General features: G+C 58.4%; 2 protein-coding genes across 15 annotated transcripts in view; one reads left to right on the top strand and one right to left on the bottom strand.

Moving 5' to 3' along the window:
- The window catches only part of BOP1 (BOP1 ribosomal biogenesis factor), a 67,414-nt gene extending 67,060 nt beyond the window's left edge, over positions 1 to 354 (top strand). For all 3 annotated transcript variants that reach the window (XM_083749153.1, XM_083749152.1, XM_083749151.1), the window contains one exon: positions 85 to 354. In XM_083749153.1, coding sequence (XP_083605279.1) covers positions 85 to 238 — 154 coding nt within the window. In that variant the 3' untranslated portion in view covers positions 239 to 354. The remainder of the gene's footprint in view (positions 1 to 84) is intronic.
- A 407-nt stretch (positions 355 to 761) lies between these two features.
- MROH1 (maestro heat like repeat family member 1) overlaps positions 762 to 23,255 on the bottom strand; it is a 52,608-nt gene continuing 30,114 nt past the window's right edge. For 5 of the 12 annotated variants that reach the window (XM_083748969.1, XM_083748968.1, XM_083748967.1 and 2 more), the window contains exons 17-43: positions 22,647 to 22,788; positions 22,155 to 22,207; positions 20,529 to 20,636; positions 20,144 to 20,263; positions 19,859 to 19,981; positions 18,629 to 18,775; positions 18,481 to 18,507; positions 17,088 to 17,210; positions 16,593 to 16,672; positions 16,075 to 16,207; positions 15,533 to 15,628; positions 15,107 to 15,211; positions 13,701 to 13,836; positions 12,731 to 12,843; positions 12,333 to 12,485; positions 11,427 to 11,581; positions 10,394 to 10,559; positions 9,351 to 9,547; positions 7,478 to 7,615; positions 6,736 to 6,850; positions 5,450 to 5,596; positions 4,979 to 5,167; positions 4,258 to 4,413; positions 4,020 to 4,154; positions 3,084 to 3,186; positions 2,890 to 2,955; positions 762 to 1,405 (exon numbers count right to left, since the gene is read on the bottom strand). In XM_083748969.1, the coding sequence (XP_083605095.1) occupies positions 1,320 to 1,405; positions 2,890 to 2,955; positions 3,084 to 3,186; positions 4,020 to 4,154; positions 4,258 to 4,413; positions 4,979 to 5,167; positions 5,450 to 5,596; positions 6,736 to 6,850; positions 7,478 to 7,615; positions 9,351 to 9,547; positions 10,394 to 10,559; positions 11,427 to 11,581; positions 12,333 to 12,485; positions 12,731 to 12,843; positions 13,701 to 13,836; positions 15,107 to 15,211; positions 15,533 to 15,628; positions 16,075 to 16,207; positions 16,593 to 16,672; positions 17,088 to 17,210; positions 18,481 to 18,507; positions 18,629 to 18,775; positions 19,859 to 19,981; positions 20,144 to 20,263; positions 20,529 to 20,636; positions 22,155 to 22,207; positions 22,647 to 22,788 (3,312 nt within the window). In that variant the 3' untranslated portion in view covers positions 762 to 1,319. Of the gene's footprint in view, positions 1,406 to 2,889; positions 2,956 to 3,083; positions 3,187 to 4,019; positions 4,155 to 4,257; positions 4,414 to 4,978; positions 5,168 to 5,449; positions 5,597 to 6,735; positions 6,851 to 7,477; positions 7,616 to 9,350; positions 9,548 to 10,393; positions 10,560 to 11,426; positions 11,582 to 12,332; positions 12,486 to 12,730; positions 12,844 to 13,700; positions 13,837 to 15,106; positions 15,212 to 15,532; positions 15,629 to 16,074; positions 16,208 to 16,592; positions 16,673 to 17,087; positions 17,211 to 18,480; positions 18,508 to 18,628; positions 18,776 to 19,858; positions 19,982 to 20,143; positions 20,264 to 20,528; positions 20,637 to 22,154; positions 22,208 to 22,640; positions 22,789 to 23,255 lie in introns of all 12 variants that reach the window. The other 7 variants (XM_083748965.1, XM_083748964.1, XM_083748963.1 and 4 more) reach the window with 3 other exon arrangements.

Here is a 23,255-nt window from a genome sequence, read left to right as displayed (position 1 = left end):
GAAGGATTGTTGGGGGAAACCCTCCTGCATAAGAGCCAGTGTGTGAGAGGGAATCAAACTGTCCCCTCCCCCCCCCCAATGCAGTGACCTGCTTCAGAATCCGCTCATCGTTCCGGTGAAAGTGCTGAAGGGCCACGCGCTGACCCACGACCTGGGGGTCCTGGACGTCGTCTTCCACCCCAGCCAGCCCTGGGTCTTCTCTGCAGGCGCGGATGCCACCGTCCGGCTCTTCACGTAACCTCCCTCCCCGGGTGGGACTGCGCATCCTGACTCGCTTTCCCAGGGCAGCGCAAGTGCCCTGGGCAGAGACTGAAGCCTGCAATACTTGTTTTATGATTAAATGGTTTAGATACATGATGGTGGATGGGCTCCTTTGTCCCAGGAAAGGAAGGATTCCTAAAAAATAGAGGGCAGAGCTGACGGTGGCCTCAAGGAAGGTCTTCATGCTCAACTCTTTTTATTATTTACACCTTTACATTGGACTACAGCTATGCATGGCCCTGAGGGTCAGCTAGTCCAACCTGCTGCAATGCAGGAATCTCAGCTAAAGCATCCCTGGCCTCTGCTTAAAACCTTCCAAGGGAGCCTGACCTACTTCTCAAACACCTCTTGCCCTCAGAAAGTTCTTTCTGATGTTTTGTTGGAATCTCTTTTTTGGTAACTTGAAGCCATGGGTTCGAGTCCTACCCTCCAGAGCAGGTCTACAAAATCCTATGCAAAGTTCTGGTCCCCAATAGCCAAGGAAGCCTTGACACGGCGTCTCTGAGAAGCAAATACTTTATTAAAAATAGGTTGTCTGGTTTTATGTACAAATTCTGAGGAAGAATGGATGAACCTGTGGAAGCTCTTGGAAGGGGCAGGAGGGGAGGGTCTTGCCAGTTCCTCTGTGCACAGTGGGAGAAGTGCCCCCGCTTCTCCCCAGAGTCCCAGATCCGTGTTAAGAGCAGCAGATAGTCCACACCTGATGGGGGGGGAGAGGGAGAAGAAGCCCGTGGGGGTGGAAGAGGGTTTTTCTGTGCTCTGGTGCCTGGACCAGCTGGCTCATGCAGAGCAGCTCTGGCCTGTCCCTGGGGGGGGGGGGTGCGCTTGGGACACGTGACTGCAGACTGTACAAGTGGGGGTCGTGGCGCCGCCGGAAGAGTCCTGGGGTCGTGGGCCCCCCCTGCCCCAGGCGGACGGCGTTCAGTGGGTGCTGTGGAAGACGTGAGGTGCCTGGAAGAGGCCTCCTGCAGGCCAAGGCGGGTTTGAGGTGCAGCAGGGAGGAAGATCGTCCGGTGAAGACGCCCTGCCAGGGTCCCACACGGGATGCTTGGAGGCCCTCAAACAATCCTGACGAGGCGGCCCAGGGTCTCGGCCACCTTCACCCGCACGGCTGTCACGGGGTCCTTCAGCAGCACAGTCAGAGCTGGGGGGGGGGGGGGAGAGCAGAGCCCGTCAGCAAGAAGCCAAGCGACTCCCTTCTCTGCACAAGACGCAGGCTTGGGCCCAAGTGGCCCTTATTATCCTTGGCCTCCTGTGTGCCCTCAGACTCCTCCACCCCAAGACCCCCGACTGGGCCCTATCCTGCTTGGGAGCCAGAGCCCCACTCTGCGACCTGGAGGGCCAGACGGCACGCAGCCTGGCACACCCCGCCAGAGCTTCTGAAGGGCGCTGGGCCGCTCCGCCTGCTGGCACAGACCCAACTGCGAAGGGGAGCGCACGCCAAGAGTTCCTCTCGAGCAGCAGAGATACAATAATATTTTTCCAGTAGCATGTTTACACTGCAAATCCGAGACTCTCGCGTCCCTGCAGAGCGAACGAGGCGGCCTGATTTATGTGCAGAGCTGCTTCCCGTGGCTCAGCACTGGCCAGCTGCAGGAGCTCCCCCCGGGGGGGGGTGCTGGCAGGCAGAGCGCCTCCCGCTCAATACGGGAAGCTGCGGTGACCCCATCCGGAGCCTGGCCTCCCCGCTCCCCAATTGCATCCCCCACTCCGGCAAACAGACGGGCCTCTCTTCAGGACCACTCCAACAGCCAACGGAAAGATAGTTTTCCCTTTTTTAGTGGTTTTTAAGCTCTGCTGGAAAGCTCAGAGATTTTCCGAGTCTTACTCGAAGCGATGAGGTCACTGCTGACAAGGAAAAACAGCCCCGAAATCCAGGAAAGTTCGTTACTCAAACTGGCTTCCTCTGCTGCGCTTTGAATGGCAGGTCCCTGCTCAGGGAGGGACATGCGCTGGGCATGTCTGATCGCCCCACTTCACTTCGCTGGGCCTCCAGCCCCAGCACGCCTGAGGGCAGCCAGAGGTGCAGGTGACCCCCCATCTCCCCAGGTCCCACCCAAAGGGCAGGCAGCCCTCGCCTGCAATGCCCGGGTGGTCCCTGGCCGTGTGCTGCCTGCACTTTGCAGGAAGGATTCCAGCTCTCTTCAGTTCCCACCTCCCCATAGACACAACCCTCATTAACAACCTCCTGGTATAGGAAGACCAATAAAGGGGGCAATGGTCCCCAAGGAAGAGAATGAGAACATTTGGCCCATTAGCGCAGCACGCATGCTTGGTCCATGACCTGCATTTCCAATGTCTTTCCAAGATGCCAACTGCCTTGGAGGCGGAGTGAAACTGAACCGACTTCCCTGCCAGCCTCTGCCACCCTGCAGGCTGCCTCTGCCCCAGAACCCCAGCGCCCAGCTGCAAGGGTACAAGCCAAGCCTAGCAAAAGCCCCCCAGGAGCTGCCGCCCTCACCACTACCAGGGGGCACCAAATTTTGAGCACCCTGAATGGGTACCAAAGCGGGAAGGAACGGCCTCAGCTGCCAAAGGGACAGGAGCTGGCCTTGGGCACCAGGAACCACCTGGGTGGAGGCGGAGACCTCGGGCGGCAAAGCGTCCTGCGCCAGCCCTGAGACTCACCGGCAATGAGCTCATCCAGGTCCAGCTGTTGGCTGTGCTCTCTGTCCACGTGGAGAACAAGGAAGCCTGGAAGGGAAGGGCAAGAGGGTGACACTCAGGGCAACGCAAGGGGCAAATCCCCTGATGCCCCCCCAGCTGGGGGACAAAGGCGTGGCCAGGAACCGCTCTGCCCAGGGGGCCCTTGCCCACCTCACCTACAAACATGGGGGCAGCCGCCCGGATGTCCGGCCAGTTGCTCTTGAAGTAGAAGAGGTTTGTGGCCACCAGGCGACTCAGCGTGTCGGGGTAAGACTGCATCTGCCAAGAGAGAGGGGAGACCCAGCGGAGGTGAGCAGTCAGCGCTGGAGGGGAGACCCCCCCCCCCCTCAGGAGGAGAGTCCGTCCACCTGCTCCCCACCCCCCGGCCCCACCAGACCTGGAGGAAGGGAACAGCAGAGACTTCTCTCTTCTCCACCACCCCCCTCCCAACATCACCCAGAGTAAGGGATGTTCTGCTTCCATTGGCCGCCCCATTTGTTCCCCAGCCCACTTTGGAGTCCTTTAGAGCCCTAAACAGGACCTCTCAAGAACGGCTCCCACCACCGTGAGCCCAGCTGAGCTCTCAGGGCAAACGTCCGAGTCTCTGCTCAGCGTCCGATTTGGAAGACGGGCACGAGCGACGGGGCCTTTTCAGCCAGGGCACCAAGGCTGCTCTTTGCCATCTGGGTTGTCACAACACTCGGGCTGTGTGAGGCTACCTGCTTCACTTGGGGATCTGGCCTGGCATAAACCAAGGTGGTTTTTCTTGCCTTTTAACTGCTTTTTTAAAAATATCATTTATTAGACTTGCTAGGCACTCACTAGAAAAATATCCGAGTGGCTTTCAAAATGTTAACAGCTAAAGGTACAACAAGAGAGACACAGGGGGGATAGATGATAATAAAAGCATTGCAGCGGTCCAGAGACAGACTGGGTAAAATTTAGAAAGGTGGCTACCAGTCCAGAGGGGCTTCTGGACAAAGAGGGAAAGTAAAAACATTTCTGAGGCCGAGAGGGGGACTCCCTACTGTGCCACCTCAGAGGGGGGCTTGGGGGCCATGCGCTCTGATCAGGCAGGGTCTCCGCTACCCCGCCCCCCACGTCATACTCACCAGGTGTTTGCAGACGTCATTCATGAACTCGCCATAGTGGAGGCTCCGGTCCTCATGAAGGTGGTTTTGGAACATGTCGCAAAGGACGGGGCAGCCCATGCTGGGCCCACACTGGCGCAGGGCAAACTTGCAAGCCTGCAAGGAGGACATGGGGACGGCCTGTCAGCTGCCCCAAGAGCAAATCCTGCCCCCCCCCCCCCGTGCCAGCCACAGCCCCTGCAACCGAAGAGAGACGCACCTTGACCACCTCTGGCTTTGGGTCCTGCAGGTGGAGCAGCAGAGTGACCAGCCCATTCAGGATCTGCTCAAAGAAAGCCTCTTCGCAGCTGCCGGCACTGAACTTGGTCAGGTGGCCAAAGAGGAGGATGGACGACCGGCGGAGCTCGTGCTTCTCCTGCAAGCGAAGCAGCGCCAGCTGTTGGGCTGTGGCAAAAGCGGCCCAGGGAGGGGCCTGCCCCGTCCTCTGCCATCCAGCCTCCTCAGGGGGGTGTCCCAAGAGACCAGGGCCCTGAGGGACAGAGCTGTTCCGCCTGGCCTTTGGTTTGGACTCAGTCTGACCCTTATGTTTCCCTCCCCTTAGGGTTTTGATGAGGCTGCATTTTAAATTGCATTTTAACCTGTACTTTAAATTGTGTCCCCCCCCCCATTATGTTTTAACTGTAATTTTACTGTTGTTAGCTGCCCTGAGCCTGGCTCTGGCAGGGGAGGGTGGGGTATAAATAAAATTTATTATTATTATTATTAATGATAATATTAAACACAAGCTCCTCCCCCACAGCCACAAACCCAGGTCCCCACCCCCCCCCCCTCCAGCAGGGAAGGATCCAAACCTGCCTTAGGAAGAACTCTGGTGTGCTGTTTCTCCCCCGCCCTCCCCCCGGGGCTGAGCTGCCTTCTGCCCCAGCAGCCCCTTGGCCAGGGCATCATCCAGGCCAGCTTCCCCTCCCGGAAGCGCTTACGCTATCGAAGAAGGGCCGGATGCGGATGGCGATGTGGAGCAGCATGGAGCGGACGTCCCTCTCCTCCAGAAAGCCCAGGATCTTGGCCAGGCCCCCCATGGCTTCCAGGGCCACCAGGCTGTGGGGGTCGTCCTTGTCGTCCATGCCGTTCATCATGGAAGCCAGGAGCTGAGCCCCGTGACGCCTCACCTGCGGGGGGGGGGCACACACCAGGCACCGTCAGTGGCAGTGCTAGGGGTGGGTGCACCCCAGCGCCTCTGCTGCAGTTGCTGCCCCTCAGACCAGGGTGGCAGCACTGATCCAGAGGGGGCCAGGGCCAAAGCCCACCCTGGCACCCCTGCTGTGCCCAAGGAAGAGCAGCCTCGTCCTGGCAGATATTGGGGAGGAGGAAAGGGGAGGAGGAAAGGGAAGGTGCCCCCCCCCCCGAGCAGGGGAAGCAGAGGGGGCCCATCCACTGGCACCTGCCCTCACCTTCTCTGGCGAGCCTGAAGCCATGTTGCCCAAGCCGCGCAGGGCCAGCATCCGCACGGAGGTGCAGGGGTCCCTCTGCCGGGCCGTCATGCTGTCCATCACGGACGCCAGCAGGACCAGATCGTTCACCACGTTGCTGCTGAGGAGCTGAAAGGTGCAAGCGGTGAGCACAGAGACACACCGGCCACCCTACAGGGCCACAAGCTCACCCAGGGCCACAAGCTCAGAGTCTGAGTCTGCAGCTTCCCTTGAGGCGCCCCAGGACCCCCCACCTTCCACAGGAGGCTCCCCAGGGCTCAGGGTCAGGCCAGAAGGGAGAAGGACCAAGGCCCCCCCCCAGCCCTGCTCTCTTGCCTCGGAGCCTTTCCTGGCCAGACGCCTCCCTCTGTCCCTGGCACATCGGGTGAGAGTGGAGGGCAGCTCACACCTCATCACCTTCCCGAGGGGGCTGGGGGGCCGCAGGTGCCTGCTCCTCAGAGCTGCTATTTTAAAGCTTTAGCCGGACGGCAGGCCCAGGCAGGCAGCCAGCCCTTCAGCTCTGGGCCCACATCCAGCCACAGGACTCCCTGCCGCTCAGTCCCAGGCCACTCCATCAGCGGAGACACGGAGAGGTGCTTTATGAGCCAGGACTGAGCCGGGCAGCAACAAGAGGGGGGTGCTCTGTGTAACAAAGGCCACTTGGAAAGCCCCAGCTGGAGGTGGGGAGTCGGGCAAGGAGGTATAGGACTGAGCCGGGCAGCAGCAGGGAGGGGGGTGCCTGACGCAGCAGCTGGACTCCATTCCTCAGGGTGGCATGTCAGGAGCGATGAGGTGATGCTTTGCTGGCTCCTGGGGCTGAGGGGCAGCTCCCCTCCGGTGGGGGGTGGGAGAAGGGAGCTAAGAGGCAGAGGCCCTGACTTGCATGCAGTAGGTCCCAGGTTCAGTCCCCACTGGCAGCCGTTCCTGCTGCTGCTGCCAGTCAGTGCAGGCAGTAAGGAACAAGAAGGAGCAAAGGTCTTAGACAGGGGAAGGCAGCTTCCCAGGTTCCCCTTAAACAACAGCCTTGGCTAGGGAGGGGCCCCCCTGGGCCCCCTTCCTACCAGCCTGCGAGTCATGGGTGGGGGGAGAGGACAAATCAGAATATTCGGAGAGTCTCCAGGGAGGGGTCCATGGCCACAACACACACAGACACAGCCAGAGCTCTTGGCAGTCGCCCCCTTTGCAGTTTCCCCTCTCATTACTGCCTTGCACACCCTGGCTAAGGCCAACAGCAGGACCCCCATCCCCCGGCCCCTTCGTGGACTCACCTCCGCAAAGAAGGCCGTGGTGGTCAAGCGCTGGCTGTCGTAGATGCTGTTCAGCATGGGGGAGAGGGTCTTCACAATCAGGGGCAGCTTGGGCCCAGCGTGTTTTGCCATGGCGCTGCGGAAGGAGAGGGCACCCACCCCAATTGAGATCGCCTCTCGCCACGTAGGGGGCAGCCCCCACCCCACCCACCATGCCAGCTCTGCTCCTTGGGAAGCGGGAGGGGAGGGGGCTCCCATCTCCGCCCCGGCTTCCCCCTCCCAATGACTCCACAGCCCTGCCAGGAGATTCAGCCCAGCGGCTCTTCCTCTCCCGTCTCCCTGCCATTGCACTGGCTACTGAAGCCACGGGCTCCGCTCAGTCCCAGGGCCAAACTGGGAGGCTCAGTAGCCAAGAGCCTGGGGTGCAAAGAGAGAGAACCAGGACTGGCTGAACGCTGCCCACCCCCAGGAGAACAGCTCCCCCAGCTCACATTTCAGAAGCAGATCAACCAATGATGGTTGGACTAGTTGATCCTTAGGGATCCCCTCCCAGTCCTGCAATTCTATGGCCTCCCAGCCTCCCCTGGCGCTAAGGAAGCAGACGGATGTCTGTCCCTGGGATTGCAGCAAGCATCTCAGCACAAGAGCCTGTTCTGCTCCTGGCCTAAGTGTGCCAGCTGAGCCCCGTCCCCCCTCCCAGGGCAGCCCCAGGAGACGGGCTCAAGCGGGCAGAGCCACCTCTGCCTGCCACCCAGCCGCTCACCTGGCCAGAACGGCGACGCCATCGTGGTGCCTCTCCACGCTTCTCAGGGACTCCCAGCCGCCCGAGGCCGACACTGCCCTGGCCACCTCTTCGCTGCCCCCCTGCGTCAGCATGGCCTTGAGGGTCTCCACAGCAGAGCTGGGGGGGGGGGGAGATAGAGAGAAGGTCCACTCAATTCTGCTTCTGAGAGAGGGGAGGGTGGGGGAGAGGGGCCGGATCCGTGGCTCCTGCCACCCCAGGCGCCTCTTGGAGGTGCTCAAGGCTGTCAGCTGCAATGCTAATAAGGGTGGCTGGGGCTGCCGCTCAGAGGAGGTTTTGCCTGCATTAGTGTTTTACGGGGGTGGGATTATTGCGCCGTGAGCGGAGCGTGACATCTGGAAAACCTCCATTGTCCTATCACACTAAGCCCAAAATACGAGGGGAGGATATGATGATTTGGGGTCCCCCAAAACAGGAAGTCAGCATTCGCACACAGACCAGGAGGCAGCCTGCTCTTCTCCACCAGCGTCCGAGAGGAGACACAGGTGCCCTTCTCTGGACCCAGCCTGGCTACGTGGGGGGACCTGGCATGGAGACTCCAGTCTTGCCCAGCGCCTCCAGTCATTGCCAGGATCCGGCTCACCAACCAGTTGGGAACCTGTTTGCTGTCTGCACACAGCTCTGGTGGAACACACCAAGGGAGTTTGCTGACTCCGACCGGGGAGGGGGGTGATTCTGTGGCCCCCCAGGGACGTTGCTGGACTCCCATCTCCCAGCATCCCTTTCCACTGGCCCTGCTGGGAGTCCAAGAACCACTGGGGGACGGCAGGCTCCCCATCTCTGGTGCAGGGAAAGGAAGCCAGGAGTGGGGGCAGCAAAGCCAAAGCTGTGCCTGGGAGGCTGACCCTGTGGGCTTCTAAGTGGGGCAGCCAACTTGAAATGGCGCAGAAGCGGTGAGCGCCCACAGGCACACGGGCCAAGGGACCCCCTGGCCAAACAGACCCTTCCCTCCCATGCCCAAGGGCCCTTGGCAGGCGAATGCCCTGTGGCCCCTGGACGGGCGTTGGCACCACTAAGAAACACGATCGCATGGAGCACCCAGTGCAGCTGCTGCCTGCCAGGCCAAGGTGCCAGGGGGAGCCAGGAGGCACAAGGGGGCGCAGGGTCCCCCCCCCCCCAGCCAATGCAAGTGGTGCACGCAGGGGAAACACCTGCTGCTTCTGACACTGCCCCATAGAAACCAAAAAGCAAGCCCCAGCTCCCTGGAGAGGGGCAGGAAGTGGATGGAGGAAGTGCAGGTGATGGCCAGAGGTGCCCACTGCCCCCTCCAGGGCCGAGGCATCCACAGCATTGCTGCTCTGCACGTCGCAGGGGGGAGAGCCAGGCTCCCAGCGATTCACAGCAAGGCTGCTCTGAATGTGCACCCCACCCCCCAAAATTCCATTTTTATTCAGGAAAACGCTTCCCTGGCCTGTGCAGCACTGAGCAGCTCCTCCCTGCCTTGCTGGAGAGGCAGACGTAACCCAACCCGGCAGCCGTGAGAGAGAGAGAGAGAGAGCGCAAGGGCACCTCTGCACGCACCATGCAAAGAATGCGAAGGCGAAAACCACAAGCCAGGCTGCAACAGGAAGAGCGATTTAATATTTCCTGATTTAGGGGGAGGCGAGTGTGTGGAAAGCGAGGGGGGAGCTAATCCCCCCGCCGAGGTCAGGCCTGCCTTCATACCTAATACGTTATGGGCCGTGGCGCATTACCCAACCATCAGATTATGTGCGGAGACCTCGCTGCTGCTGCTGCCGCTGCCGCCGTGTTGGTGAAAAAAACAAACCCCCAACAAAATCAGTTCCACATGGCAGGTAGAGGGAGGCAGCTCAGGGGGTTGGCCCAGCGGTACCTGCAGGGGTCCAGCGGCCGGAGGGGCTGCCCGCGGCCGGCGCTCTTCCTCTCCTTGGACTGCATGTTCTTGGGGAGATGGACGCCCACCGTGCAGCTGACCCGGAGCAGGAGGGAGACGAAGAGCTCCGCGTAGAGGCCCACAATGGCCGGGCCACACTCCGGGACAGACATGATCTCATGCAGAGCGCAGGTGGCCTGGAGGGGGGAGAGGGGAAGTCAGGAGGGGGCACCAAGAGCCGGGAGAGGCACCCTGAGGCGCTCAAGCAGGCTGCCCCCAAGGCAGAGGGCTCAAATGTTCCTGGGAGGATGGAGGCGTCCCTGGGGCTTTCTGGGGGGCAGGAGGTAACCCCTTTCCACAGCTTGAGCCCCACAAGGAAACCCCGGGAGCCTTTGCTGCCGGCCAGTGTGGAGAGATGGGCCTGCTCTGCTCCTGGGGGCCCCCCAAGTGTTGGCTGCTGGGAGGCAGGTGGGGCTGAAGAGCAACGCGCAGGTCTGAAGGCTGAAGCAGAACTCCGCAGGGTCAAGCAACCACAGCAGACACACTCCAATTTGTGTGTGTGTGTGTGTGTGTGTTGCATCTTGCTGCCGTGGCCACTTGAAAGCGGAGAGGCTGGGCTGCTCCTGAACAATGGCCCTGGGGTGGGCCAGGGGGGGTTGCAGGGGCCAGGGTTGGCTTTCAAGCATGACGGATCCGCTGGCATCTGCGTCTGGTTCGGCGGAGGAGGAGGAAATTTTCACAGCTGCTTTCCTGCTCACAGAGCTGCCAAGCGTCGGCGTTTATTTTCTTGGGGGGATAAAACGCAAAGCAATCTCCCTGGAGGACGAACACCTGAGAGGGCCTTTATGAGCCGGCGGATTAGCGCTAATAGGCATTATATGGCAAGGCCTCTTTTCCAGGGACCAGGCCTGGCACAGACGCCCAAGGGGAGGAAATGAGGGCAGCGGAGGGGGCGCGGCGGCAGCCCAGGTGTGGGGGGTGGGGGGGTGGCAAGGAAGAGGCAGGAGGAGGAGGGCTTCTTAGCAAGCAGGCCGGACACTCACCGCCAGGGGGAAGAAAGTGGCCACGCGCTCGGAGCCGCTGCCCCGCAAGAAAGACTTGTTCTCTTTGTAGGGGACGTCCCGATTCACTTTCTCCAGGAGCAGCTCCAAGACCTGGGTGGCGAGGGGGGGCTCCGAGGCCAGGGCCCGCCACATCAGGCAGCTGCAGCTGAAATGGGGAAGGGGAAGGGGGAGGCCAGCGTCAGAGGATCCCCAGGACAAGGAGCGTCTCCACCCCCATCGTTCTGCCCGGACACTGAGGTCCAGATCCGAGGGCCTTCTGAGGGTTCCCTCCCTGCAAGAAGCAAAGCTACAGGGAACCAGGCAGAGGGCCTTCTCGGTAGTGGCACCCGCCCTGTGGAACACCCTCCCATCAGATGTCAAACAACTACCTGAGATTTAGAAGACATCTGAAGGCAGCCCTGTTCAGGGAAGTTTTTAATGTGTGACATTTTAATGCATTTTTAATTTTTGTTGGAAGCTGCACAGAATGGCTGGGGAGACCCAGCCAGATGGGTGGGGTACAAATAATAAATTATTATTATTATTATTATTATAAGGCTGCGGGAGGAACAGCTTGCTCTGGGAGACAGGGAGCCATGTGCTTTTGCGCGTCAGCCAGAAACAGGGGCTCCCCCAGCCCAGAATGCTCAGTCACAGGGTCTTCTGGCTCCAGCTCCTGACCCAGCAGAGCTCCCTCCCCCACTTGGCCTCGCAGTCCCTGGGGCTGAACCCAAGAGGGGCTCCAAAGAGCCACAGCCAGAGCCCTGGCAGGAGAGACCCTCTGGGCTGCAGGAAGCAGACATGTGAAGGGGCAAAAGAGAAAGAGACCCCTTGGGCAGCATCAGGGCTTCCTCCTGGCCTGGCTGACCTCGGCCAGAGCCTTCCTGAGGGTTGTGCGCCACCTCCTTACCGTGGGGGGAGAGAAGGGAGACGGGGAGAAAAGCCCTCCCTGCAGCTAGGCCACCAGGAGCAGCGGCAGCGGCAAAGGCTTTGGCCAAAGGGCTCCAGCGGACGCAGGTGCAGAGCCGCCTACCTGTCCAAGGGCAGAGGGTTGCCCAGGAGGCTGGAGACCACGGCGGCCTTGTGCTGCGTGGCCAGGATGTGGACCGTCTGCTGGGCCGCCTTCCGGACAGCCTCCTCCTCCACCTCCTGCAGCTTGGAGTGCACCATCGCCAGGATCTCCGGCACCTGTGGGGGCACAGGGGGCTCAGAGGCTGCTGCGACAGGCACCCCCCAGGCAGAGCGGGAGGAAGGAGGGACCCCTCAGCTCCATCCTCTCTCCACCTGTGGGTCCCCAGAGTTGTTGGACTACAACTCCCATCGTCCCTAGATAGCAAGGCCACAACTCAGGGATGATAGGAGTTGTAATCCAACATCATCTGGGGACCCACAGGTGGAGAACCACTGCCCTAGGGGGAGCACGTAAGGGCTTCTGGAGTCCCCGTTGCCTCAATGCCGCTGCAGAGGCGCCCCCCCCAACTTGGCACTTGTTGCCAACTCCTCTACAAGAATGCAGGAATCACAACTGAAACACCTGCGACAGGGGAAACCCGTTAGGGATGATTTAGTAGCAACCCCTGCATTGCAGGGGGCTGGACTCAGAGCTGTCAACGTTTCCCTTTTTTTACGGGGAATTCCCTTATTCCGAATAGGATTCCTTGCAAGAAAAGGGAAAAGTTGACAGCTATGGTTGGACTAGACAACCCTGGGTGGGGGGTGGGGGTCTCTTCCAATTCTACAATTCTTTCATTATGAAGGGGCAGCCCAGAGAAGCCCGCTGAGTCTCTGCCCCAAAGACCCAGGATCCCAATCCAGGGAGAGCCCCCCCCCCCCCAGCCTTCCTCCTAGCACCCATGGACATTCAAAAGCCCAAGGTGGGAGGGAGGGAGGGAGGGAGGGAGGGAGGGAGGGAGGGGAGCCCCCCCCACCTCCGCCTCACCTTCTCCAGCAGGACAGCCCCACGCTCCTTCAGGAGGGAGTTGACCACCACGGTGGCTGCGCGGGAACAGTTCTTGTCCGGATCCGCCAAGCCCTCCAGCATGGAGAGGAGGAGGCTGAGCAGCTGGTCGGGGGGGAGGCGCTTGGCTATTACCTGTTGGGCCAAGCAATAATCATAATAATAATTTATTATTTGTGCCCTGCCCATCTGGCTGGGCTTCCCCAGCCAGTCTGGGCAGCTCCAACAAATATTTAAAATACATTAAAAGGAGAAGGACAGGAACTCATCAGGCAAGGAACTGGCCCAGCTGCCCCAAGAGACAAAAGGGAAGCCCCTGACCCCCTCGGGCAACAAGCGCCCCCCCCCCCCCGCCCAGGCTGAGTATCTCATGGTCCCACCTGGGCTATGTTGCAGCAGGCCTGGAAGAGGGTGTTGACGTCGGGGTCTCTCAGGCCAGTCTTCAGGGCTTTCAGCTTCTCCAGAGACTCGTCCTTGTGATCTCGAGCAAACCCTGCGCAGACGGAGAAGGGCAGCCAGGTCTTTGGGGGCATCGGGGGGGGGGCTTTGCCCATCTGGGCCACACAGCTGCCCTTCCAGGACCATCTCCCCCCTCCCCTGCAAGCCCCCTTGGCAATCCCAGCAGCTCCTGCCTGAGCAAGAGATATACCCCCCCCCCTCTGCTGTCCACAGAAGGAACCAGCATCCCAAACAACCGCTGCTCTTCATCTTTTTTGGGGGGCGGTACTGGACTGAGTGCCAATGAGTTCAAGGGAAAGGGTGAGATCAAGTTCTGCAGTTCCCATTCATTTTGCTTTACCCCCACCTGGGGAAAAACAAGGCCGGAGGGAGGCAGGAGATGGGAGCAAGCCCTGGTTAAAGAACTCTTTGGGATTCTAATGAACTGCTTTCCGTAAAGTTTGACAATAGAAACACATGAATGCAATGTCAGGTCCAGATACAGAGACGAGCAAATCACTTAACAGGCTGCTTGACAAAGCAAAGTCCTCATTGGGCCCCAGAAAGGCCCCTGTATGGGATGTCACAGGAGGGAGATCACAAGGGGCGGGGGGGGGGGGCTGTTTGTGCATCGTATGCAAGGGGCCCTCCTGGGGAAATGGGATCTGCAGGGGCCCCTGAGATTGGGGTACGGAAAGGGTGGGAGATTCTTAGGGATCCTGGTGCCAAGATGCGCACGGCTTCCTGCACCTGGACCAGCACCTTGAACTCAGCCTTGGCAGAGCCAAGTGTTGCAGAGGCCAGGCTGGCCCTACACAGGAGGAGAGGGGGGGACAGAGAGATCCCACCAGGAAGGTTCACGCTTTTGCCACCCCCACCCCCCAAGAAACAAGCGCTGGCCCTGGCTCTTACCCTCATAGTACAGCTGGATGTACAAAAGGCTGTGTACGCAGTCGACCGCGTGCTGGCGGGTGCCGGCCAGGGAGTCGGTGCAGCGGGGGGCGAAGAGCGCGATCAGCAGCCCCACGTTGTAGAAAGGGACCACCGTCTGGGCACAGGGAAGACAAGGCACCAGGAGGCCCATTGAGAGCACGGCGGCAAGGGGGCTGCCATGCCATGCCCCAGTTGCAATCCCCGCAAGGGGGCAGCACTGGGCCACAACAACCTGAGCTGCTGTCGGTCAAACTCATGCAAGCCAGCAGGGCCAAGTGCTCACAGAAGCCCCCCAGGAGCAGGCAGGAGCCAGAGAGAGCCGCAAACCCTCTTGCAAGAGCTTGGCTCGCCTCGGGGGCTCTTTCGGCACAGAAGGGGCCTGCCTTGCAGAATGCCCCCCGTCAAATGATGATGATGATAATAATAAATAAAAAATAATAATAATAAAGCTTTATTGTCATTGTACAACCTGTGTACAATGAAATTAAATGAGTAAAATGAAAATCAGATAGGTGGGACTTGCAGAAGCCCACTTAACAATGTTTAGAAAAATAAGGCTATGACAAGAACTTGTCCGTATTGTTTGTCTTTTCTGCTTGTGATTTTTATTTGTGTTATAAAATGAATAAATTTTTTTGGGGGGGGGAAACACACACAAAAAAACCAATGAAATTAAACGAGCCTCCCTCCCCCCACCAAACAATCTCTTCTTGAACAACACACCACCTCGTAAATCAATTTCACTATGTTATTTTCCATTCAGCAGCCTAACAGCCCACGGATAGAAGCTGTTTTTTAGCCTGTTGGTACAGTTGATTATACTTTTATATCTCCTGCACGAGGGCAGAAGTTTAAAGAGGTGCTGGCCGGGGTGTGAGTCATCCCTGAGAATTTCTCTCGCAAGGAGATAAACAGCTCTATGGCATTCAGAAGACACCTGAAGGCAGCCCTGGGCAGGGAAGCTTTTAATGTATGAGGTCTTCCTTTTTATATTCTTCTGGAAGCCGCCTAGAGTGGTTGGGGCAAGCCAGTCCGATGGGTGAGTTACAATTATTATAATGATTGAATAAACTGAGCACTGGGAATGGCAGTTCTCTGCCACATGCACAGTCCAGTCAGGGGCAAGGTTTCGCACTCTCCACCAGGCACCACGCAGCCAGGGGTGCAGCCAGGGGTGGAGCTGGGGAGACACGGCCAGTGTGCCACATTGGGAGGGCTGTTGGCAGCACCAGGCGGGCACCAGGCCCCGCTCCCCGGTGGCTCTGGGTCTGGTGCCAACGCGAGGGACAAGATGCTCCAGACACACCTGTGGTCCTGAGCAGCCCAAATATCAGGCCAAGCAAAGCAAAGGCAGCCCTGTGGCTGCGGGAGGGAGGGGAACTCACGTTGACGTTCAGCTTCTCCCGATAGAACTCCAAGACTGCCGCGCTCACTTCCACGCCTCGCTCCCTCTCATGCTCCTTGGCGGACTTGATCCAGGGGCTCAGGTGCTGCGGAGGGAGAAGGCGGAAATGGCAGCTCGGCCAGAGAGATCCCACAGAGGCAAGAGCTCCCAGAAGGGGCAGCAGAGGCAGGGCAAAGGGTGGCCCTGGGAGGCCCAGCTGGCTCAGGAAAGATCTCTCAGCCCTTTGCCCGGAAGGAGGGAGCTGGTGTCTTGGAGCAAGAGGGTGGGAGAGAAGGGGGCAGACAGGGTGCCTCCCCCTCTCTCCAGGGACTGCCACAGGTGGGCTGGGGCAGCTGCTCAATGCGCAAGGGCCGCCCGCCATAGGAGGGCTGTGGGAGCCCCCCGGCCCTCTCCTTGCTCCCCCTACCTCAAACATGGTCTGCAGGCCGTGGGGCGTCATGTGTCTGTGCAGGACGCTCTTCAGCAGGTCCTTGAGGGCACGAAGGGTGTCGCACCAGAGAGGCTGAGCGTGGAAAAGGAAGGGAAGGTGAGGCCCAGGGGCCGCCTCCTGCCTCCCACCTGGGTGTGAAAGCTCCACACAGCTTCTCTCACCCCCCACCCCACCCCAGAAGCCCAGTCCCATGTCCTGTGGAGCCCAGAGACACTCCTGGGAGGGTCTCTGCCTCTGCCGTCTGCACAGGCCCAAGCGGAGGGGACCCAGGGATGCAGCTCCCTGACTCAAAGCCACCTGGAGTTCCCCACGGGAGGGGGGCCAGTTGACAAACGCCAGAGGAGGAACCATGTCGACCTGCGGCAAGGAGTTCCTCCAGTGCCACCTGGACAATGGCAACCAGGTGCTTGCCAGAGCCTGTCCCTGCCTGCCCAACAAAGCGGCCAGCTGTGGATGGAAGGGGCTGCTCAGGCAGGCAGGGAAGGGGGGGAGGCAGAGGGAGCTCCGTCCGGCCATACCTCTTTGTGCTCAGTCTCCAGCCCCCCGTCCTTCTCCCTGGGGGCTTCCGGCAGGGGCAGGGGGAGGACGCTGCCCAGACAAGTCTCCACCAGCTCAGCCTTCTCAGCCTCGCTCAGAGGCGGCTCCAGGACCCTGCGGAGCAAGTTAAGGGGGCCTGGGAAAATCTCCTGAGCAGGGGCACCCCTAGGGGAAGGAAAGGGAAGAGCTTCACCCAAAGCATCGCTCATGTGTGGCTCTCAGATCTGGTGGGTTTAGTTCATTTTATGGAAGTGGCACTAGACAGGTTCAGAGGAGCATCAGTGGCCAAAGAGACCAGCTGGACGCCAGACAGCTCTTGGCTTCCTGGCCAAAGAAGAGGCAGAGCTTGGCCAGTGAGGGCAGAGATGCCCTCATGCCTCTCAGCAAACCCCCAAGTCTGAATCCCCCCCCCAAAAAAACCCTCATCTGGGCACCCTGTGGCATCCCCAGCTGGTGTTTCCAGTTGTGCCTCAGATACAGGCCGGGGGGGAAAGGATACGCCAGGAACATGCAGGCCGTCATCGCCTTCTGGCGGATGGGAGTTCGCAGGGAGTCCAGAGGCTCCGCCTTGATAAAATCCTGGGGAAGAGAAAGCGTGAGAGGAGGGAGGCCGGCCGCCACAGCCCCTTGCCCCTCCCGGGATGACGCCCCCTCCCACACTGCAAGCCTCACGGGAGATGTGGAGGCAGATTAAAAGGCCAGACACGGCAGAGGGGAGATCTCCGCCGTCTTCAAAGCTGCACAAAGGAGGTACAGGGGTAGCCAAGGTTCACAGCCCAGCAGGTGTACATCTAGGACCCCTCTGCAGATGGAGCAGGTGGCTCAGAGAAACTGGGTCCCAAGTAGGGAGGGGAAGGCACTCTGCACGGGCTCAGAGCACTCTGCAGCATGTCACGTTCTGCAAGTGCTGGCCCTACGGACCGTCCCCGGGGCCAAATCCCTCTCCTGCCATGGACGTGCTCAGGGATACATCATCTAGATGTCCTCTCCTCACCATCATCTGCGAAACCAGCTCCGCCTTGCGGGAGAAGGTGAAGTCGCCTGACTGGGTGCTGTTGCAGATGGCCTGGCAGATGAGGCAGATGCTCCGGATGAGACACAGCTTCAGTATCAGGTCCTGAGGGCAAAGATCCAGGGTGGCACTGAGGGCACCAGAGCCAGCCTCACAGGCCCTCTCTCGCTCGGAGGCAGGAGGGTCGACTGCCACCCACCCGCCCAGGGGGGCTTTTGCAGGCCCAGAGGGGCAGGCCTGGTCAGGAGGGGCAGGCTAAGTGCAGGAGGAAAAGTGGAAGGGGCTGAGCACCCGCCTCCCCCTGAAACGTGGCCAGAATAGGGGGTGCTCCATCCCAAGGCCTTTCTCTGCATGGCAGAGGAAAGCAATGACGCACCCCAGGAAAGAAAACTCCAGGGGACCCGGGATCAAAGGGAGCCGTGGCCAAACCTCCAGCTGCTCGGAAGCAAGTCTGGTTCTGCTGCCCTGGGCTCTTCTGCTCAGGAGTGCCCTCGGCCCCCATCCCACCCCCTGGCGGAGACCTCGCTGCCGGGGGCCTCAAGGCCACCCCCCCCCCAGTGAGGGGAGGAGGACATAGCGCCAACTGGGCTTCCAGGTCAGCATCTCAGAACACCCAGCGTGACCCCACCAGAGAGATTAGTGCAAAGGACAGACCAGAAGAAAAATGTTAGTGCGAGACTCCTTGCAATGGGCGTACACACCCCAACACACACCCCTTTCCAGGGGCACTGGGGGCCTCAGCTGCGCCTCGGGGGTGAGGGCAGAGTTAGAAAGTGGGCAGCCCCTTTATGATGCCCTTTACACGGAGAGCTGCCTTATACCGCTCTATCCAGCTCAGTATTGCCTACACTGGTCGGCAGCCGTGGCTCCGCAGGGCTTCAAGCAAGCATCTCTCCCAACCCTACTGGGAGATTCCAGGGGGGACTGAACCCTCTGCTTGCAAGGCAGATGCTCTCCTCACTGAGCTACACAGCCCTTCCCCTTTCTGTGGACCAGCTGCCCAAAGCCCTGCAAGGGGGCAGCAGTAGCAGGCAAGAGCTTGCCCTCAGCAGACCGGGCCTGCGCTTCCAGGATCAGCTGGCAAACCAGGGACCGGTTCCTTTCTGGCCAGAGGGGGGCTTGGGGAAGGGGTGGGATTCGGGGACCCTCTTCTGTGTGGCAGGAGATTGCCAACAGCTTGCTCATCCTGGCCTTGGCAGGACAGACAGAAGCCAGCCACAGGGGCTGAGCAGTCGTCCTCGTGCCAGTTGAACCAATGGGAGCCACGGGGCAGGGAGCCTTGCCCCCCAACCTTCCTCCTAAGAGCTGACTAGAGAAGAGAGAGAGGCAGACCGAGAGGACAGAGCGAGTGCAAGCCAAGGGCCTGACACTGTACCTTGGTTTCTACTTTTATTCCCAGAACCTGGACAAAATAAAGGAGACACGCATTAACCCTCCAGGAGGCCAGGACTGAGAGGCCACTGAAGCTGCCCTCCTCCCGCCCACCCCCCTGGTCACTCCTGACCCCAACACCCCAGGCTCACCTTGGTGTTGAAGTAGAGGAAGATGTTGCGCAGGATGTCGGCATCGATCCGCGCCAGAACCAGCTCCTTGGGGGCATGCTTGGCCACAAAGCCGTAGCACAGAATGAGGGTGCTCTTCACCTTCTCCACCTCGTTGTCGCTGCGATCCTGGAGGTGGGGGAAAGAGGGGAGAGTTATGGGTCAAGTCGGTGCACTGAGCTCTAGCGCTGCCCTCCAAGCCTCTCTGCCAGCTCCGTGTCGCGGACGACACTCAGCACACCGTCACTGTCCTTCACAGCAGACCAGAAGTATCACTGATGGAAAGATTTCAAGCAGCAATTTATTATGTTTATATTTTATGATTGATGCTAATCTTGTCCAATTTATTTACATACAGTGGTACCTCGGGTTACAGACGCTTCAGGTTACAGACTCCACTAACCCAGAAATATTACCTTGGGTTAAGAACTTTGCTTCAGGGTGAGAACAGAAATCGCGCGGCGGCAGCAGGAGGCCCCATTAGCTAAAGTTTCAGGTTAAGAACAGACCTCCGGAACGAATTAAGTTCTTACCCGAGGTACCACTGTATGTATTTACATACATACATACATGTTCTCTCTAGATATTTAGTTGTTATAAGTTACCATATTTTTCACACCATAGGGCGCACCGGACCATAGGGCATACCTAGTTTTTAGACAGGGAAATCAATAAAAAAAATCTCCCCCCCCAGCCCCAAAGAGCAGCGTGCAGGCTGCGCACAACCTCTCCCTGCCGGAGGGGTTGCACGCGGCTATGGCACAAGCCAAGGCAGCGAGTGGGATGGATCGCGCTGGCTGTTTTGGCTTCCCCTTTAGCCCCGTGCAGCCTCTCCTTGCTGGGAGACGCTGCGCAGGGCTAAAGAAGCCATAGCCCCGTGCAGCCTCTCCCTGCCGGAGGGGTTGCGTGCGGCTGTGGCACAAGCCTGCATCCGCTCCATAGGACGCACACACATTTCCCCTCAATTTTTGGAGGGGAAAAACTGCGTCCAATGGAGCGAAAAATACGGTAATTATGCTTAGAATACATAAGCTCTCGCATAGATCCATCTGGGTATTGTACAAACACACAGGTCCTTTAAAAAAGATAAGCAGGACAGGACATGAATCTCCAGTTAAAGTAACGGAACCAAACACTCTTCAAACACCTCGGAGAATAACTTTTCGCCTGCTGTCCACATGAGAAAAAAGTGTGTCTTAGTGACGCTCATACCTTGAAGATACTGAACAGCCCTGCGGATTTTTTGAAGACGTCCGACTTCACGAACTCCTCCAGCTTGGCAAGGGTCTCATCCAGGTGGCTGATGGCACACAGCCCCAGGCAGGAGGCAAGGCCCTGGAGGGAAGGGAGCAGACCCGGGTGTCAGGGGACAGCAGCAGGTCCAGCTGGAAGGCAAAGGAGACCAGGCAGGGCCCCCCCTTCCTCACCCAGAGCCCTCCTTCTGCCCACCCCTTGGGGCAGGTGGGGCTGTTTGGGCAGCCATTCCAGCCCCCTCACCTCTCGCTCAGCCTCCTCCTGATATCTGGCCGTTTCCAGGAGCTCCTGGAGTTGCTTTCGCACCAGATCCTTGTTTGGACAAGCAGCCAAGGCCGTCCCAATGCATTTGTAGAGGAAGTTCTGGTGCACAAGAAAAAAAAAAGGGAATGAGAGCCGGAATATGAGCCCGGCCGTAACGACTGCCCACTGGGAGCTGTCCGCAATATGCCCCCCAGAACACAGCAGACCCCGAGGAGAGAGGGGAAGCTGGGGATTCCCTGGCCTAAAGAGAGCAGCAACCCCACAGCCCCCTGGCAGGAATCACTCAGCCCAGGTCAAGAGCCAGGAGGTTGGATCCTGGCCCTGCTCTCTCCTCACCCCTCCCCAAGCAGCCCACACCACAGACCTTCTCCAGAGGAGACCCATTGTAACTGCTCAGCTGTCTGCCCATCTCCAGGATCAGCTGACTGGTCCAAGGTGTGTCCGAAATGGCCTCCAGGGTCTGTCGAAGGAACTGCGGGCAGAGGCATTTGCATGGAGGGAGAGCATTAGCCCAAGGGCACTGCCAAGGATTTTTGAAGAACGGCAGATCAAGTGGGTGGATTATGCCAAAATGGCAAAAATCACCGGGAGAATCAGAATTCAGAAAGACCAAAATTTTAATAAGGAATGGGGAAATTTTATAATTTATTTTAAAAACCACTGTAAACAGTTTAAATTGTTAGTAGGGTTGGAATAACACTTGTAGTTTAATGGTGAATTTTGGACACAATGGAGGGGTAAAAGATTTGGATTATCATAAAATATGCAGGAGGAAATGACTAACAGTAGGACCCACAAAGGGGAGGAGGGAAGAAGTCCAGGAGATCCTTTAGAATTGTTTATAAATGTATTTATTTGGTTTTCAAATTAAAATTTTACAGTCACAAACATGCAACATAAAAACAAGATTCCAAGGAATCTCCCGGACTTCCCTCCTCCTCTTTGTGGGTTCTGTTATTGAACATTTCCCCCTCCATCTTTTATAATAGTCCAAATGGTCTTTAGAGCCTTGTTTCTATGTTGCATGTTGGATATGTGACTGTAAATTTTTAATCTGAAAAACCAAATAAATAAATTCATTTAAAATAAATAAATAAATCAAGTATTTTGACTCCAGTTGCTGGAAATGGCAGGAGGGGAGAGAGCTGCTCTTGTGCCCGAATCCCGCTTGCGAGTTTCCCTTTGGGGCCCCTGCGAGAACAAGAGGCTGGACCAGATGGGCCCCCTTTGGCCTGATCCAGCTGTTCAGAAGCTCCCTTGCCCTCCCCTCAGGCTCTGCAGCAACCAGAAACACCACAGGGCCCTGGAGGAAAGCCAAGTGCGCCGAGAGAAGCTGCGCATGAAGCCCAGGGCTGCAGCCTCAGAAGCACAGGTGGGTCTCACCTGAGCCCCTAGACCGGGGGGGGGGGAGGGAGGCACCCAGAAACAGCTGAGGAAACATCTGATTGTGTTGCTCAAGTGCACAAGGAGCAGCAAGGTGGGCATGTCACTCTCCAGGAAGACAAGGACCCTGTCACTGTCACAGAGGCAAGGTTAAGAGGCTGGAGTTGGGGGGGGAGGGAGGGAGGGAGGGAGGGAGGGAGGGAGGGAGGGAGGCATCTGGACTGTGGCATCAGCAAACTTCCCGGCTGACCATCAAGAGTGATGCTCAACTCTGTCTGTTTTTATCTGTTTGCAATTTATCTGTAAATATTCAATATTCAGTAAACAGATAAAAACATTAGCAGGATTACTGCAACAACCTGCAGTTTTATAAGAGTGTATATTTATGGAAAATAATTAAAGGGGCAAGCTAAATGAATTTGGATCTGCAGAAGATATTAAATAAATTTAAGGAACAGCAGAAAGAGAGGGGAGTCAAATTTTGGAATTTTAAATGGACTGTAAAACTAATGAAATGTATAAATTTGAAAAGTGCATATATTGAAAGGATTGATGCTCCGCTCCGAGGGGCCCCTCGCTCAGAGGAGGAAGGAGGAGACTCGCTCACCTTGAGCAGCTGGTCTTCCCATTCCTTCTGGGACAGAGAAGCCTTCGTATTTGCTGGAAGACAGAGGAGAGGGGATTTGCACAAGGATTCCTGCTCTGCATCACGATGCCCGAGGACCCACCAAGCTCAGTACTCTGTCCCCTCCTGGCTGGGACTGGCTTCTCTTCACATCCAAGGGGGAGTTTTCCTCCACACCCCACCCCCAAAGCTATGCAGTTCAGGCTCCTGACACAGAAATGACAGACCCAACACCTGCCATATTTGAACAACTGGCGCACCCCCAATAGAGCGGCTGTTTCTGCTTCTACTGCCACAGATTCCCTGGAAGGATCCTGTGGACACAGTAGCCTCAGGGGTCTGCTCTGCATTTGGGGCCAGGCTCGTAGCTCCCATTCTGTGTGGAGGTGCCCCCCCCCCCCGGTCAAAAAGGGGGCAGCAGAAGAGTCAAGGGTTCCCGAGAGAGGTGCTCTGCGGCAGCCTCCACACCTTTACCTTCCAGGTGTTCCACCAACATGGGGATCTGCTTGCCCCACAGCGGCCCCAGAGCCTTGTGGACGCTGAGTTGGAGCACGTTCAGGAGGCGAAGGACGGCGGCAGCACGGCCCTCCCCCACGTAAGGCTGGGAAGACACGACCTGGGAGGGAGAAGAGCAAGGGGGGGTTGCAAGGCGGCCTTCCTGGAGCCACACGCCAGAGCCACAGACAGAAAGCCCTTCCAAGTTGGGGAGGGGGGGGGCTTCCAAGCACAGCCTTTGGCTGAGAGAAGCACCCTGGCTCTCCCTGGGGCAAGAGCGGGAGACAGCAAAGGACCACCTCTCAGGAATGCTTCAGCTGTGATTCCAGCATGGCAGGAGTTTGGACTAGACCTAGGAGTCGAAATCAGGGCGTGGCAACCTAAGGCCCATGGGCCACAAGGGGTCGTTCAACCGGTGCATGATCTGCCCCCAAACCATACGCCCGTTCAGCGAGACCCCATGCGCTGTGCTAAACTGGCCCGACGCAGCATGGGGACTCGCTTGTGCGGCATCACAAACTGCATCTGCGCGGATGCAAATGCCGAAAATCACTGCCGTGCGTGCACACACACATGCGCACACACATG

The sequence above is a fragment of the Podarcis gaigeae genome, assembly GCF_964106915.1.
Source record: "Podarcis gaigeae genome assembly, chromosome: 7".
NCBI classification, from domain to species: Eukaryota; Metazoa; Chordata; class Lepidosauria; order Squamata; family Lacertidae; genus Podarcis; species Podarcis gaigeae.
This window is presented reverse-complemented; position numbering and strand designations above follow the sequence as displayed.